Consider the following 16984-nt stretch of genomic DNA (forward strand, 5'->3'; position numbering starts at 1 on the left):
ACCAAGCCCACCGCCAGTTTTATTCACTGAATCATACGGTCGTTCAAGTTATGAAGATAGCGTCATTATTTTTTTTTCTCTTCCTATTTAATGCAAGTTTACATGAGCAGTCGAATGAACTGACATGACCTGATCATCAAAAAGGAGGAAGAGAGGAGATGATAAGAAAGACAAAACCAGGAAAAGTTAAAAAGTGAAAAATTGCCTTTTTTTTCCAATAGAAACACAATGCAACATATTGCCTCTGCAATAATGATTTGTAACACCATCCAGCTTGTGTGTCTCTCTGTGTCTTTTACTTTGCCCATCTGTCTGTTTCCTTCCCCTTCTTTCTCGGGTGCATGTCTGGAGTCAGTATCTGTCATTTGTGAACCTGTCAGTTGAATGTAGGAACAAATGCTGTAAGAATATTACTTTCTCCTTTTCCGAAAAAAAAAAATCTGTAAGTTAACATGTATTCCATATGTCCCATCTGGTTCACAACAGGCCTTTAATGACATTATCAAATACATTACAGATCACACAAATCATCATGATGTTGTGTGACAGTTGCGCCGCCCCTATGGGCCGGCTCCCAGATGTTAGAAAGTAGAGTGTGTGTGCCGAGTGTGTGTGTGTGTGTGTGTGTGTGTGTGTGTGTGTGTGCACTTTGTCTACGTTATTAAGAGTTACTGATCTGAGACAAATGTTAACACATGACAAAAAAAAAAGAGTTGTAAACATACATATGTCCACATGCATGCATGTTTTTGTGTGTGTTCCTTTTATGCACATATATAAATAACTGTGTTGTGCTCAAGTGTGTGTTTGCATGAGAGCACACTTTGTGTTTCTTTCTGTCCATGTGGCTCCCATTAAATTTTGTCCTCCTTCAATGCCTCTTGCTCATAAAGCACTAATTCAACAATTCTTCTAGATTAACACACACACACACACACACACACACACACACACACACACAGACAAACCCATCACTGTAGCAAACCAGAATGTCATTTGTTCAAGCAGCATAAACTATGTATTCCATGATGACTTTCTCAGAAACATATGGGGGGAGGGAATACGGAGAGAATGATGGACTGTCAAGGGAAGGAAAAGAGGAGAGATGGAAAAGAATGGAAGGATAAGGTGAATGAAGATGTGAAGAGAGTAAGAGAGTAGACAAGATGGGAGGGTTTGATGGATGAAGAGATTTTGAGAGAACTAGTGAAGGGGGTGAGTGAATGAAAATGTCAAGTGAGAGATGGATGGATAGATGGACAGTCCAGAGCAGGTTCAACAAGTTAAGCGGAAAGGAGTGGGGCGGGGGGCACTTTTTATATTGCTGGTGTCTGTAGAAAATCTCAAAGGTATGCTATAAATAAATAATTCTTGTGTAACTTCAAGTTCAGACGAAGAAAAATATGACATGCTTACACTTGATCCCTGCATTAAGTGAGTCAGGCTCTGCTCTCAATTATAAAAACGATTTCCTTGAATTATCCTTTAAATGCAGACGCAGCATTTCACACACCCTAATGATAAAACAGTCTGCCAAAAGATCTTCTTGGCCACTGCTGTTGAGTGATTTATTCATCTTTCTTTAATAAAACACACACTCTCACTTACACCCCAAACGATAACATAGACAGTCAGGATAGCAAGGCCGCTGCTGACTCGCCGTCTGAGGTATGTCAGCTGAGAAGGGACATCAGACACCAGGTTCCTGACACCATCGTTTCATCATCAGATAAATGACCATCACCTTCTACATCTTTTTTTTTTTTTTTTTTTTAGTTGTCTCCTCAAACTTTTCACTCTGCTTCTTCTTTCGTGTCCTCTTCTTCAGAATATGAAGCACCGTAACATAAAGACCATATTGTAATACAGCATACATATATATCTAGTTAATGTCCATGATAAACCCATAAAACAGTGATATACAGTAGTGGATCAAATGACACGAGTGGCGACCCAGAGCTGAACCATGAGATTACTGCACAGACTGAACTCACCAGGGGGCCCAACGGCTCAAAAGACCCTTGGCAGTTGGTTAGAGGTTTTTAGCACGTGTGTTTATGTGTGTGTGTGTGTGTGTGTGTGTTTGCTAGACAAGGGAGGGTTATTCTACCAGAAGCTGCCGCTGATTTAATCTAAACCAATCCTCCTCTAAGACACAGACATGCATATGCACATGCACACACACTCCTCTGTGTCTCAGCCCTGAAGCGTCTTTCCAGGGTTATCAGGGAATCAAGGGGGGATTATGGGTAATGACACCAACAACTAACCTCAAAACATAATCATTAATCCATTTTACATATTGGATTTTTATTGTTTAGCCTGGTGACAAAAGAAAATTGCTATTTGACTGACAACACAACTGACTGAATGGTGATCTGAATGACTAGTTGAGTCATTTCACCTTCTTTAAATCATGATTCTTTCTAATGACGGCAAAATGTGTTGATTTACTACTGCATAATGCACCATTTAAACAACCATTCAAAATATATTATTTCTCTATTCAACCCAACCTTAGAAAATGTACTGCAATATCTGTAAACTTAATTAAAAGACTTACTATTTCTCCTTCCTTTATCAAGACTTTTTTTTCCCCCTAACTGCCTTTCTCCCCATCTCCCTATGTTTTATCCATCAATCACTTCTCTGGGAGTTAGCTGCAGCTATAAGCCTTATGGAATCTGCAGTTCACGGAGGAACCCCAGATGGTTAGACTAGATCTCCTGTTCCCTCTCAGAGTTTTGAGAAGCATTTGTATGTACGCATCTGTGAGTGAGCATACATGCATTATTGTTCATGAAGGAATAAGGGTTTATAGGCTAAAGCTAGACGTGGCGTTAGACCGCAGGACATGTGTGACCGCTAGCAGGGGGAAGAACGGCTGTGATGGAAAAACCAGCCGCAACCACTGGAACAACGCTGGAACGCTCCTCTGCTTTAATTGCAGTTGCAACCATTTTAAAGACCTTCATTACCATCTGCTATATTTCTACACAGAACCCCCAGACTGAAGCACACTAACTGATGACACATCATGCCTTAACACCTCTGAGAGAAACAGCTTAGAAACCAGTCCAATCAGGTCAACGATAGGCAGAACTTTGACCAGTAAATAACTGAAACCAGATGGGATGTGAAAAGCAGACTGCGCAGTGTAAATGTAGTTGCATGCAATGATGTAAGGTATCACTTGGAGCTTGGGGACGTGTGCTGATTCTGGCTTGGTCGTAAACCCTTAAATGAAGCCAACTGAACGGTGGTGGAACGGCTGTAATTGCAGACACGGGTTGAATTTTGGGCTTGTGGTCAACTCTTGCTGCATATATTCCATCTCAGATTTCCCGTTGCCTCGTCCATGTGTGTGCATGTCAAGGCATCTGTGTCACCTAAGAACATCCAGACTTTCTCTAGTTGCCCTAACGACTTTGTGGCCCTTCCCATGGCAGGAATATGTGCGCATGTGGAAGCACTCTATGTGTGTGTGTGTGTGTTTGTGAATGTGACTGAGCTTACCTTATGATTCTTGCCATGTCTGTAGACCATCCAGTCCTCTCCATTGGTGCTGACCTCCAGCTTGAATGTAGTGACATAGTAAGACTTTTGTGTTTCCTTGGAAATGGCGCCCTGTGTGGCGATGCCTGTAAGCACCTTCAAAGTGTGGAGGTCCACCTGTTGGTGGGGTAAGACAGAGAAAGCATTAAAATCACCTAGCACACATCCACAGACGATTGCATGTGCACACATAGTCTTTTCTGTCTTCATACAAACATTCATGGACCCATTCTACTAAAATGTTTGTTGTCAGGCAAAGAAAATTGGTTGACCAAAAAACAAAAATACAGTGAAACAATGGAAGTACAACTAAACTAACAATAAGTGTCAAGTTTAAAGAAAAATTTCGAAATCATCTAAATCTTACTGAACATAACTCCGCCAAAATGTCCTCACACTGAGGGTGAACTGTGTAAAAATAGACATAAACACACAAATATACAGTTGAACTTATCAGCATCTCCCTCTCACCTTCACCCCTCTCCTCCTCTCTGCTCCTTCTCATCTCCTTTTTTCCCCTCTATTCTTTCTCTCTCTCTCTCCCTGCTCTCTATGCCTCTCTCCTGGCAGATCGATAGTAATGACCTGGGGCTCATTTTAATTTCCTCCCATACAATAGCTATAATCACCTCCCCATCCTGATTGTGGATGCTGCGCTACGTGTCTGGCATGCTGCTAGCTGTGTTGCATTATACGTGGACAGCATTGTGTGCTGGATGGAGGCTTCAAACTCCTTCATTCCAAGGTCCCTCAAGTAGATACGCATTTGTTTTGCTCCGCAGTTGCAAAAATGAAAGGATCAAGTGGAACAGTGGAATAGAAAGTAAGAAAAAAGATACCTCAGTGGATTCTTTCAATTTGTGAGGGAATATGTTTCGACACTGCTAATTAGGAACAGTTGGCAACAGGAACGACTGGGCTTCAATGGACCAAATGTTGTAGGTTTGAAAATACCGTTGAACGAAAGTATATAGCTACGTTGAGGATTATAATCAGCATTGTTTTCAACTAAAAGAAACCCAGCAAAACAGGATATCAATTTCCTGTAACTTTTTACTGCTGTGAAACTAATTTTTAACACTACTAAGTGGGCTCTACATCGCTGAAAACCTGAAGTAGTTTGTCACTTTATGTAGACTACTTTCTCCTCAAGTTTAACATGACTTTGTTGAGGCTTATTTTGCATTTTTAAGCCCTCAGTTCAAGTCAAAATGCTGGGAGAGTGATTACAAATCCGAGCTTGTGCTTTACAAAACAAAAATTTAGATGGAAGAGAATAAGGAATGCAGACAAATAAAGAGCAGAAGATGAGAAAGGTTCTACTGTATATTATGACATTTACTCTCCTCCATTAGAGCTGTTGAAACCTGTAGATTAATCAGAACTGGTTGTGTGTGCACTGGTTTTGTGTGTGTGTGTGTGTGTGTGTGTGGTTGCGTGTGTGCGTGTGTGTGTGTCCTACAGGGGTATAGTACAAAACACTGGGGGAGGTAAAATGCTGCGTTTGTTATCTGTCAGAGAGACAGGTGTTTTAGATTACTTCCAACACAGACACACACACACACACACACACAGACTCACACACACACACATAGGCCTGTACGCTTAGGGCCAGACACAGATCCACCTAGACAACTAATCGATAGTCCGGAACCGAGGAGAGGAACAGATGAGAAGAAAAGAAGGGGTGAGGAGTAAGGGAGAAAGAGAAGGAAGAGAAGGAAGAGAAGGAGGTGAAGAACAAATGACAGAGAGAGAGAGAGAGAGAGAGAGAGAGAGAGATGCTAAGTGAGCCTTCCCCGGGAAGGTTCCTCATCAATCACAGAGCTGTTAGAATAATGGAGCCACCAGCATTCACATCATCAATCTGCACCACACCTCACTGGACCACGCCAGTATAGAATAGAATAAAATAGAATAGAATAGAATAGAATAGAACAGAATAGAATGGCATAACCCTAACTGGCGAAAGCACCCCTAGAGAGAGATTTAAACCACACACGTGGCCCTTGAACCAACATGGCAACACACACATGCCTGAGCCGCATGGGCACACATATGCACACCCACACACAAGCACACAAGCACACACACACACACACAGCCAAACACAAATGCATGAACACACACGTACACCCTCAGATATAAGAGAGAGAGAGAGACCACAGGGTGCAAGATGCAAGAAGGAGAGGCACGTTGGCATTTATGACAGCTGCTTGTCAAGACAGGAGCTGTTTCACACACATGCGCACAAACACACACACACACACACACACACATGCGGGGGCCTCGCTCTCTGCTAGGTGTTAACGCAGGGGAACAGCTGAGAGCCTCTGTGGAACGCAGCGACCCAACCACAACACCGGTGACCAGAGAGAAACAGAGAGACAACATGAAAGAGGTACAGTAGAAGCTGCATTTCCAGCCAACTGTTAAGCCAATTTTATGCAAACATCTGATGTGTCGCAAACAATAGAATCCAAATCAAGGGTCCTTCCATGGATTGAGAGGATTATACAGGCAATCTGAATGTAAAAATATATATATATATATTAAAAATATGGAAGGAGTCCTTCAAGAATTTATCCATACTAAGCAAATTTTTTAATGTCAGCTAATTTTGCAAGTGGGCTGGAGAGAATTAGTTGTCAGCTGCAGGGGAGGAAGTGCAAGACCGATGGGACCTTGGCCTCGTGCTGCCTCATGGCTACAGTCCCTTCCTGTGTTTGCTGGCCCAGAGTTTGGCAACAGTGGATCTCTAACAGTCAGAACTACTGCTTCTAATACACATCTGTCCCTAGCTATCTGCAATTGTGATATTGTTCCTACACATTTATGGAGGATGTGCTCTCCATACACAAATTATAATGAGAGAAGCTGTCCAAAAGTTGACAGTCAGGTGCAGATAGCAGCAAAAGTAATTTGTCTGGTTCTTGTTTCTCTGGGCAAAAGACAGATCCCATCAGTGTTAACTGAACACTAGAACTGAAATTATATCTGGAGCTATCTAAATACAGCCTTTAAAGAGGATGGAAGACCTTAGCCTTGGTAGGCTAGCTTCAGCAAGCCTAAATTTTGCGAGCTCAGTTTTTTTGTGGTGTGACTGTGCAGAGAGATTTGGTCAGGAAAACTGAGAATCAAGCACTTTGCAGCCAGACCAGTCAGCACTATAAGGAAAGTTAAGGTGATGAAGTTACTGGCTCTCTTCACTCTGTAAAATGATATCTGAATTGTGTATTTTGTCACACTTGATTCAGATTTATTCACTATTTTGGTCAAGTTTATACAACAGGCACCCCAGTGTTTGTCCAGTTAGGTGTGGGAAGGGTTAAAGTTAATGTCTAAATGAAGGAAAGCACTTCTTGATCGTTAGCAAAGTAAAAATTGTACTGTAGGCTGACTTTGCGATGCTACAAGACTGTGACACCCAAGAAGATAAGCTGTTGTTTACTGGTGTCTTACTGAGAAGTGCCTTGCTGGCTGCTTTGAATCCATTTCTGTCTGAGAGGTGAATGAACATCACACTCCCTTTCCCCCCCTTACCCAGACAACCTCATAACTCAGGCTTGGCAAGAGGATGGCATAAAGTTGGCACATTGATAGAATACAGGGGAAACAATGCCTTACCCAGGCATCTAGCTGCTAAACCTTGATATAACTACACAACCCAATCTCTCTCTCTCTCTCTCTCTCTCTCTCTCTCTCTCTGCATGTGCCACACATACACTGACACAAATATAGCTGTGGTAGAGTTATTATGTGCGACATGTCAACACAAGGAAAAAGATGCTGTTAAAATAACAGTGCAATCTGTTTTTAGTTTAGGTAGAGTTTGCTTCTTCAGTATGATTCTGTATTTCAGCATTATGGGCTTGCATTTGTAGAAAAATTTGAAACAGACTAAAAATAAGCCCTTACAGTTGCACTGTGTGTACCACACCTCTTGAGTAGTGGGTATTAGTTTGGTGAATTTGGGAAAGAAATGAGGAGACAATTTAACTTCTTATTTCTACATGTATCCATTATTTGTCTTTTAGTTTACTGGTCGGTTTTAATTTAGCAACATTTTGCTCTTATATTTGTTCTTGCACAAAGCAATAAGAGGAAAATCCTACATGGGATTCAACAAACTCTAAACTGCCTGAACTGAGTAGAAGTGTGTGAGTGAGTAGATGTATTTAACTTAAAGTAAAGTTTGAGGAATCCCACTTTCACCTGTTTCTCAATAACATTTTGCAACAAACGCTTACCTGTATGTATTCCCTGTTGCTGTCTTCATTGGGCGTCCATCCGTTGTCATTGTAGTTGAGTCTGGCCTGGCGAGGCAGCCAGTGTCCGTCGTAGAAACTCGATGAAGCTGTGATCTGGTCGTCTGTGATCTTTGCTGACTCCATACCGAATGCGTTACTACAATGGAAAGCTACAAGGAGAGAGGAGAGGAGATTCAGATTTAATATTTTAGCATATTTTGATTTAAAAGAAAATAGGCAGGTTTAACTTATACTTACTCTCACTGACTTCCTTGTGTGTCATGTTGTATCGAGCTGAGAAACCGTCTTTAGCCACAGCCATGTCGGTGTGGAAAGACAGAGAGAGAATCCCGGTAGATGATTGGATTTCAGGAGGCACCCTGGTCCCACAGTATCGACCAATAAGAGGGCCCACTGTTAAAAAGACAAGACATGATAGACTAGCCGTCACTTAAAATTCTACCAGAATGATACAGTATATGTCATCAATTGCTGTTTTTTTTGTTTGTTTTTTACCTCATTACACATTGCTTTATCTGTACACAAGAAGTTAGAGGTATCATATATTCCTTCATCAATCCCTTCATCCCTTAATCCTCCCATTTGTTTGTCTATATCTTTTACTACTTGAGTTGCTTTTTCCTCTCTTACTTTATCTCTATCATTTCCTCCTCTGCTGACATCTGCTCTTGACTCCACATTCTCATGTCATCACCATCATATATCAGTGCTATCTCTTGACTGGACATGGTTTTACATTGTGTACTATATATATATATATATATATATATATATATATATATATATATATATATATATATAAATATATATGTGTATGTGTGTATGTGTGTGTGTGTGTGTGTGTGTAAATCCAAGGATCTAAGTGATTCCTCTAATACAGCAACTTGTATGTGTCAACACAAACAGATGAGTGTGATCTAGAGCCTTGGGGTGTGTGTGTGTGTGTGTGTGTGTGTGTATGTGTGTGTATGTGTGTGTGTGTGTGTGTGTGTGTGTGTGTGTGAGAAGGGGTGGGAGCAAAAGATAGTAGATTCATCCTGCTACTCCCTGAATACTCACTTACACACACACACAGATATACACATGAGGAGGCCTGTGGAGGAGGACGAGGAGGTGGAAGATGAGAAAAAAGCCAGCGATCGATCAGTGCTATTGATTTTTTTCCCTTCCCTTTTGGAATGGGTGGATATTAGAAATAGGGCTCTTGAGCAAATAACAGTAATCACTTTTTTTCATGCTAGTGGTGGGGAAAGAGAAGAAGAAGAGAAGAGAAGAGAAGAGAAGAGAAGAGAAGAGAAGAGAAGAGAAGAGAAGAGAAGAGAAGAGAAGGGAAGAGAATATCTAAAGTCCACAGAAATGATTTCTATAAACAAATGACCCATGTTTGCATAAAATTCTGGTTAAACAAATTTAATCTTTTTGTCTAGGATTTAATATTAAATCTAGTTTACAGGCCAACATTGTCTCGTTTCTCTGTTTCCCTCTGTGTTTATGGATGTAATTTCAGCACCATATAAAACAGACAGAATACACGTTTGTCCCTTGTCTGACCCCTGCAAACCCATGTGTGGTAACACACAATGATACCAATGCCATTGCCTCCCTTAATAGTTTCATAATGTGGTATGTGGATCAGTGAACTCCCGTTTGGACGGGTGGGATTGAAAGCAAGCAATTAAGTTGTCCTTTTATCAGCAAGGGTAAAAATAGGCTGGGATACAACAATAGGATTTAACCCCTGCCTGGTGGGGAAACATATGCACTCACACGTGCAGGTTGCATGCAGACACAAACTCTTCCTATTGTAGTTTCTCTTTGCTTAATGGCTGTTACTCTCATGAAGTCAGAACTGAGATATCTGGCTGTTCTTTTTCCTTTTCCTGCTTGTCTTTTTTTGTCCTCTCTTCCTGCTTACGACCCTACACTCCTGCAAAAGGGTGAAACTAAACTAGAAGTCCTTCACCTTTGGATCTCATCCTGTATATTTCCTTCCCTTTAAACCTCCTCCCACTTCATTTCACTTTCCTTTCCTTTCATCCTGCTATCCTTCTTGTAGACTCTCCCCGTCACTCAGAGCAGAAGCCTTTCATCCTCTCTTTTCTCTTCCACCCCTATATTTTTCCCTTTCTGATCATCTTCATTTTCCACTTTCAACTTTGCTTAACCTCTCCTGTCTTATATTAAATCCCTTGAAAAAAAAAGAAGTGAAGATGTCCTGATCTGACTTTTCTTTCCCCTAGGGACTAAATTCCAATCTACAGTAAAGTTATTCATGGGGAGAAAAGGACCATTGTTTGCATTCTTCCTCTACTGATGCTATTCAGTATTTGCTGGGTAATTTTTAAGTACCTTACAAAATTTGAGAATTTAGCATGGACATCAGTTTGTAAGAGTGACAATAATGAATGGTAATTTTATTGGTGGCAGAAAAAAGGAAGAACAAATGTATCGTTCAGCAAAGTACAAAATAAAATGATCAAAAACTAAACTAAAATAAGTGAAATACTACAGCAAATATCTATTTTCCAAAGACAAATACTGTAGCTTCTTCTTGAGGGAAGGTCTTCTGGTCCGCTCTCTCTTCTTCCAATCCCACTTGCTGAACTCCCTTAAAATCATCTTGTTTCTCTTCTTTCCCAACTCTCTTCTTGAAGGCTGACCAGAGGTCTTCTTGCCTTTATTTATTTATCTCCTTCCTTTGTTCAATCTTCCCAGCGGTGGAGGATTCTTCGTAGCCCTTCCACTGCACCCCTCTTTCTCTCTCTAGCTCTGCCATCTCTTGAAACTGGATCCAAGGTCTTTGTGTCTCAGATTTGTTCTTCTAAACTCTTCCAGTCCTTCTAGCAACTAGACCAGAAATATCCTACCGCTCTCACCTCCCCTTCTTTTCTCCCTCCTCTCAGCAATTCCTATTTTATTTTCCCCATGAAAAGTTATTCTCCACAGTAGGCACCAACATTCTGCCTGTAAGCTTAGCTTTCATCTACCAACGCATAGCTACTAAAATAGTTGCTACTCCACCTCAGTCAATAATGATGTAGGCAGGGCAGAGTATACACCATTTTCACTTTGCTCAGTGCATTGCCTCAAAATATGGCAGAGTTATTGTTCAACAACTCCATCAAGATCATCATCATTAACACACTTTACCGTACCTATTGCCAACATCACTGCCATCTTTAGAAGATTACATGATCCAAAACCAAAACACAACAATCTAATCAGTGTCTTACCTCCTGGAAGCCCGTCCCACACCTCCAGCCAATCGTACTTGCAGTCCCCCTCTCCGCCCGGCAGGGGGTCGTTCTCCAGGTCAAACGTGAGGAAGGTAAGGCTTACATCCATGCTGGGGGGGACGATGATGATGAAGGAGCATTCCAGGTTGTGAGGGTATTTGTCGGGGAAGCCCGGGGACTCGATAAGACCTGAGGGACTTGTAAAGTTACGGGAACAGTCCGAACCTGGGATGAAGACACAGAGAGAGGATTGTATATTAAGAGACATGTTTTGCTGCAAATAGACATTAATAGCTGATTGTGTTGACCTCCTTTGGGTCAAATATACTGAGGTCTGGAAAAATGTAAGACCTAAGAAATTTCTTGAGAAAACAGAGTAGACACTGTAGACAGTCATTATACTTAGAACTAATGAAATAATGCTGGGAAGACACCCAGAGGTGCTGTTGTCCAGAGAAGAGTGCTTTCAAACAAATAGCCAACACAATTTCATAATTCCCAGTCTTGTTATGCCTGGCTTTATACAATTAACTCTGAGTCCACATTATGTTCTTTAACTACAGTTAATGTTCTTGGTGAGAAACATCTAGAAGGTGAATATGCAGTATTAAGAGTTAGGTCTGCAAGTTTCGTGGAAAGACCCCCAACCCGAGAGTGATTTAAGTTCAAGATGACCATGAGGTTAATAAGAATAATTGATATTCATTTTCAAAAAAACATAACATATTTTAACCAGCGGACCTTGGAAGTGGTAAGTCAGTAAACTTTTCATTCTGTGCCATCGATAAAAGCAAAGATACAACAGAGTAAGAGAGAGAGAACAAGACTGAGAAGCAGAAAGTCAGGGTTTGAGAACAGAAAATAGCATCCACTTGTGTGTCGAAAGTGCTATTGAGCAAGATAATGCATCCCTTCCTGTTCCTGGAAAAAATGTGGCAGCAACCTAAACCTCACTCTAATCTTTAATCAGGGAGAAAAGTAAAGAAATGTAGGTGAGAGAGAGAGATATGACAGAAACTGAAAAATAATAAAGAGAATAAAAGGTGTAGGTATTTGTTGACAGCACCGTGGTTGGTTGGTCTATGAGGAGCTTTGGCTATCATCATACAAGCACGTACGCACACATGCACACACACAGTGATATGGAGGTAATCTGAGGCTCTCTGTTTCTGAATAACTGTAATACCCTCTCTAATAATACTCACACACATTATGGAGTGAATGTGGTTGCACCAACTGGACCATTATTCCAGTCCAGCCAGCCATGTATGACCAAACACCCAGACAGACACACACACACACACACACATGCTGTCTAAGCCTCTTATGGTAACCCATTTCTCCTCAGTCTGTTTGGGTGTCTGCGATTGTGCTTGCATGCTTGCATTAGTAAATAAAGAGAAAGTAAGTGAGAACACATTAGATCGAGTGTATTCTGGCATGCAAAGTGCATTTAAATATGTTTGTGTGAGAGTGTGTGTGTGTGTGTCCATGTACAGTTATTTGTGTTTGTAACAACCTGTGCACCGGACCTGTTTTCCAGTCATCCGTCTTTAATCGATGTAACTGCCTACATTGACCGCTTAACAGCTTGTGCTTTATGTTTGTAACTGTGACCTGCACTGAACTGTAGTGTGTTTTTTTAGGCTTTAGGTCTATTTTCTTTTGACTTACACACAAAGCAACATTGATTGTGTATTGGGCTGTGAGCGTTATCAAGACACTTGCACAGCAGTAATTGTGGCTGATGGAAGGCTGCAGCTGCTGCTTATGTGCTGCTTTGGCTTTTGTAGACAAGGTATGACTCAGAGAGTCAGGTCCAAACTTTAATAACACAATTGGTCTAAAACTAAAATGGCTAGTTTCACTGGAAAGCTCCATGGAAACAAGGTTGTAACACCAGGGTCCAGTTGCATAAAAGTAGACATAGTCTTTGACTTAAATATAACTTTTATTTCAGACTTGCTATAGACATTTAAATTTACCTGTTGCATAAAGCTTCCCTATGAGTGACTAATGTAAAACTGTCTCAGGGTTAGGGTTAGACTTACGGGTGAAACAAGACACTTCACAGAGGACAAAAAATGGCGGATGCTAAGCGACATTTAGTGGCAGAGGATTGACACATTTTAACACCTGCTGAAAACCAGCTGGAGGAATATAACGCTGAAAAAAAGTGTGTTATTTAGCAGTTTTAATTAACTTAACAGAAATAAATCCAATGGTCTCTGAACCCCCCCCAACCCCACCACCCCCCACCCGTCACTGATCCTGCACAGCGGCAGTTCTGCAGTATTGCAATCTGCCTGGTCATTTGACTGGCAGCTCCGGTGGCTCTATAACAATAGAGCTTCCCCACATGGCAGCGATCGTGTACAAATACACCAAATACTCCCCGTTCTAGTTTATTTGCTAATGTACATCAATGTCTCCCACACATATGCCATCATCCATTTTCCACTACGGCATCTATTTTCGGTGTGATTAGAGATTGTCTGTCTGTCTTGATACGCGCCGGTTTGTCTGTTTTTCTGTCCCACTTTTCAATCTGATTTGCTTATTATTGTGACCTGCTCTCTCATGTAATGCATCAGACACAAGCAAACACACACACACACACACATACCCACACACACACACACAGGGACTCTCTCTCTCTGTTCCCCTTGCGTCTGGCCCCCCTGCAGAGTCCGTCGCTGGATAACGTGGGTCTGCGTGACTATGAGCATGTGTGTGTGTGTGTGTGTGTGTGTGTGTGTGTGTGAGTGAGTGGAGTGAACGCTTGACCAGTTCTGTTGCCAGCAGCGATTTTATTCCTTTCTCATTACTTCATGTTTATGAGCATTGCAAAAACACTTGTGCCCTCCTTTCTCCTTTGGTCTGACCCTTCTCCCCCCCCCCCCCCCCCCCGTGAACGTCTGTCTCCACCTTGTCCCTCGTCTTTGAAGTATCTTAATTAATATTTAATGCAAGCTAGAAAGAATTTAAATCTTGTTCATCTTCTTAGTGCGCCGCACCTTCTAGATATACTGAACTGTCTTTGTTGTCTTTCTTCCTGCTTTATCTCTTCTGTCTTATTGTCTCTCCATTCTTTTCTCCTTTTCTTTTCTGATTTTTCATACTCTCCTCTCTCCTGCTGTTCCTTCTTTACCTTCTTCCACAGCTCCATCACTCCCTTCCCTTCCTCTGTCACACTTGTTATTCTTTTCTCCTCACTTCCCATCTGTTTGAATGAGTGTGAAAGAGACATGTGTTAGAAGCATGTCTTAACATAGGGGTAAAGTTAGGGGAAGTGTGTGTGTGTAGGTTGCTGGGTAGATCTGGCACTGGTGCTTATGGCTCACTGATCTCTGGGAGAGGGGACAACTTTCTCTCAGCGTGTTTGTTTGTAGACTTTAATTCGTTTAAATTGTGAGCGTATTTTTTTCTATATAAACGTGTGTGTGTTTGCTTGCTTGCGTGTGTCTGGTAAGCTGGCATGCAGACATCTACTTTTATTCAACCCGTCTTTCATGCCAATGGGCTATTAGTCGGATCAAACCCACAATTATTCTCCTCCCTCCTCCCCTCCTTCCCTCTCTCAACCAATCTCTACACACACACACATTAGCACACATGCAGAGGAGACTTAACATACAGTGACAGACACACACCGCAGGCCCACACACGCACACACACACAGTTCCTGCAAAACCACAGCTTGGGTTTTCCAAATGTAAGGTTCAATACCACCTCAGTGTCATTTAACTTTTAGGTTCTGGCTGAAAAACTGACACTAAATTTCAGCCTCTGTCACTGATTCACAGCAGGGATTCCCCTCCATAATAAACTTGCTATTTAACCAAATTACAACTGACATATGAAATCAAACTGTCACAAGACAACCATTCCGTTAGCTAGTGCAATTTGCTAAAAGCTTCAACCGAGCAATACTTTGATGATGTAATTGAGGGAAATATGTTTTGATTTATTCTTAGGGTTTGACATGCAGAAGAAATGGAGGCATCTTGGAAAATTCTCAGTCTGTCACGACTCAAAAAAACACTGTCTGCTTTATTCTCATATTTACAAACAAACAAATATGAGCAATTTTTTTCCACCGGAAAAACATCTGAAAATTCTACATTCATACATTTATCTGTCAAGTTATGGTCATTATAAAAATCCTCATGGGTAGGTGGTAGAGTGCAAAACAGCTTTCAATCCTATAAGCAAAAGCACTATATGAGTGAATTCTTCACTGGGTCAGATCTGGATCCACTTTCCTCAATGAAAGCCAGAGGAGGGAGGGGCGAGCGACGTGATTGGTTAGATGGTGTAATAAAGTGACTTGATGGGTAGTCAGACAGAGTAAGGGAGGAAGTGCCTAGAGGCATCGGATAGAATGTAAACAACAGCAGTTATTGGAAGGACTAGTGCAGAGCCCGTTCAAAATGTGCCTGTTTGGAACGGGCCGATCGCTTGGCCTCCAGTATTGCTGCTTGCAGCTTTCTAGAGAATTGCTCATCCAAATAAGTTCACACTAAACACTGCACTTCCTCGGGTCCTCAGCAATACACTTGTCACATGTGAAGTCGATCGGATGAATGGCTGTCAAGAAGATTTATTCTTTGCGCGTACTTACTGTATACAAATTTCTCATTGTTTATAAGTTGGATAGATTCCTCTTAATTTGTAAGACGTCGATTTGATCTAGATCATAACAACTGCTCACTTTGTGATGAACGCATTGCAACAACAGATCATTTATTTTATTTTATTCTTTTGGGAAGATTTGCATCACCGAATTTCTCTGAATTAACAAAAGAAAAGTGATTTTTGGTATATTTATGAAAGATGGAACACATGACTTAGCAATTAACACAAATATTATTCTTGGAAAATTCTTTTTACGGAACAATAGTTTCTCGAAAACACAACTGAATTTCTACATATTTCACAAGGAGCTGAAATTAATGGAGAAGAGGAAAGAAGAAACTCTGTGACTTAATAGAGGAACTTAAACTTGCAGAGAACCCACAGGACTCCTCTCCTTTTTATTTTATTTTATCTTATTTACTTTTATTTCCCCTCTTCTGTTTTATATATGATTGATATGCTTGTCTATTGTCTGGAAAATGTTTAATATTGTACCATGCCATTTATGCTTGTTCTATAAAAAAAAAAAAAAGCAGTGTCAGCATTTATGCCAGTATTTGTGGTCGCCATATTGGAGAGGTCAAGATCCACTAAATATTTTTCTTTTAATGATATCTTTAACAAACAACTTCACACTCAACATTGCACTTCCTTGGGTCCCCAGCAATACACCCACCATGTGTGAAGTAGATCGGCTGAACAGTTGTCGAGAAAAGCGAAGAACAGGCACACGCAGAGACAAAGACTACTTCCTTTATGGTTAAATTGTCACGATAGCTTCTACATAACACCGCCTGGGGAGTGTGTGTGTTGACTTGTATTAGTCACAGAAATTTGTCCACACAGTCACACTATGGGGACTCACTTCCCATTTAGGTCAAAAGCTTGTCCCCACAAGGTAAACCCTTACATTTAAGACTTGGTTTTTTGGTTAAGGTTTAGGGCGTGGCATGTAGTGGTTTTGGTTAAGGTTAGGATACGTCTCCAGGGAAAGAATGTAGGTCAATGCAATGTCCTTCTAAGTGACAAAAAAAATGCTGTGTGTGTGAGTTGACATTTCCGTGCAGACATGCAAGCTGTCCTGCATTTATGAGTAACTGTCCAACCGGCATCAGTGCATTCATATGTGTGTGTGTGTGTGTGCGTGTGTGTGTCTGGTGAGTTCTGGGTCACAATAACAGCTGGGGGCACTCTGCCTAGACAGTGAGATTTGATTGGCTGTCACGTTCTGGTAGTGTGCACGTTCAGCAGGTTTACTACAGTATCCGTAGTAACAGAGCTGTA

General features: G+C 41.2%; 1 protein-coding gene across 3 annotated transcripts in view; it reads right to left on the minus strand.

The window, feature by feature from the left end:
- LOC121907106 (neuropilin-2-like) overlaps window positions 1–16984 on the minus strand; it is a 100186-nt gene that overhangs the window by 50971 nt on the left and 32231 nt on the right. For all 3 annotated transcript variants that reach the window (XM_042426485.1, XM_042426483.1, XM_042426484.1), the window contains exons 4-7: window positions 11060–11287; window positions 8064–8219; window positions 7806–7975; window positions 3517–3672 (exon numbers count right to left, since the gene is read on the minus strand). In XM_042426485.1, the coding sequence (XP_042282419.1) occupies window positions 3517–3672; window positions 7806–7975; window positions 8064–8219; window positions 11060–11287 (710 nt within the window). The remainder of the gene's footprint in view (window positions 1–3516; window positions 3673–7805; window positions 7976–8063; window positions 8220–11059; window positions 11288–16984) is intronic.

The sequence above is a fragment of the Thunnus maccoyii genome, chromosome 11 (assembly GCF_910596095.1).
Source record: "Thunnus maccoyii chromosome 11, fThuMac1.1, whole genome shotgun sequence".
Taxonomy (NCBI): domain Eukaryota; kingdom Metazoa; phylum Chordata; class Actinopteri; order Scombriformes; family Scombridae; genus Thunnus; species Thunnus maccoyii.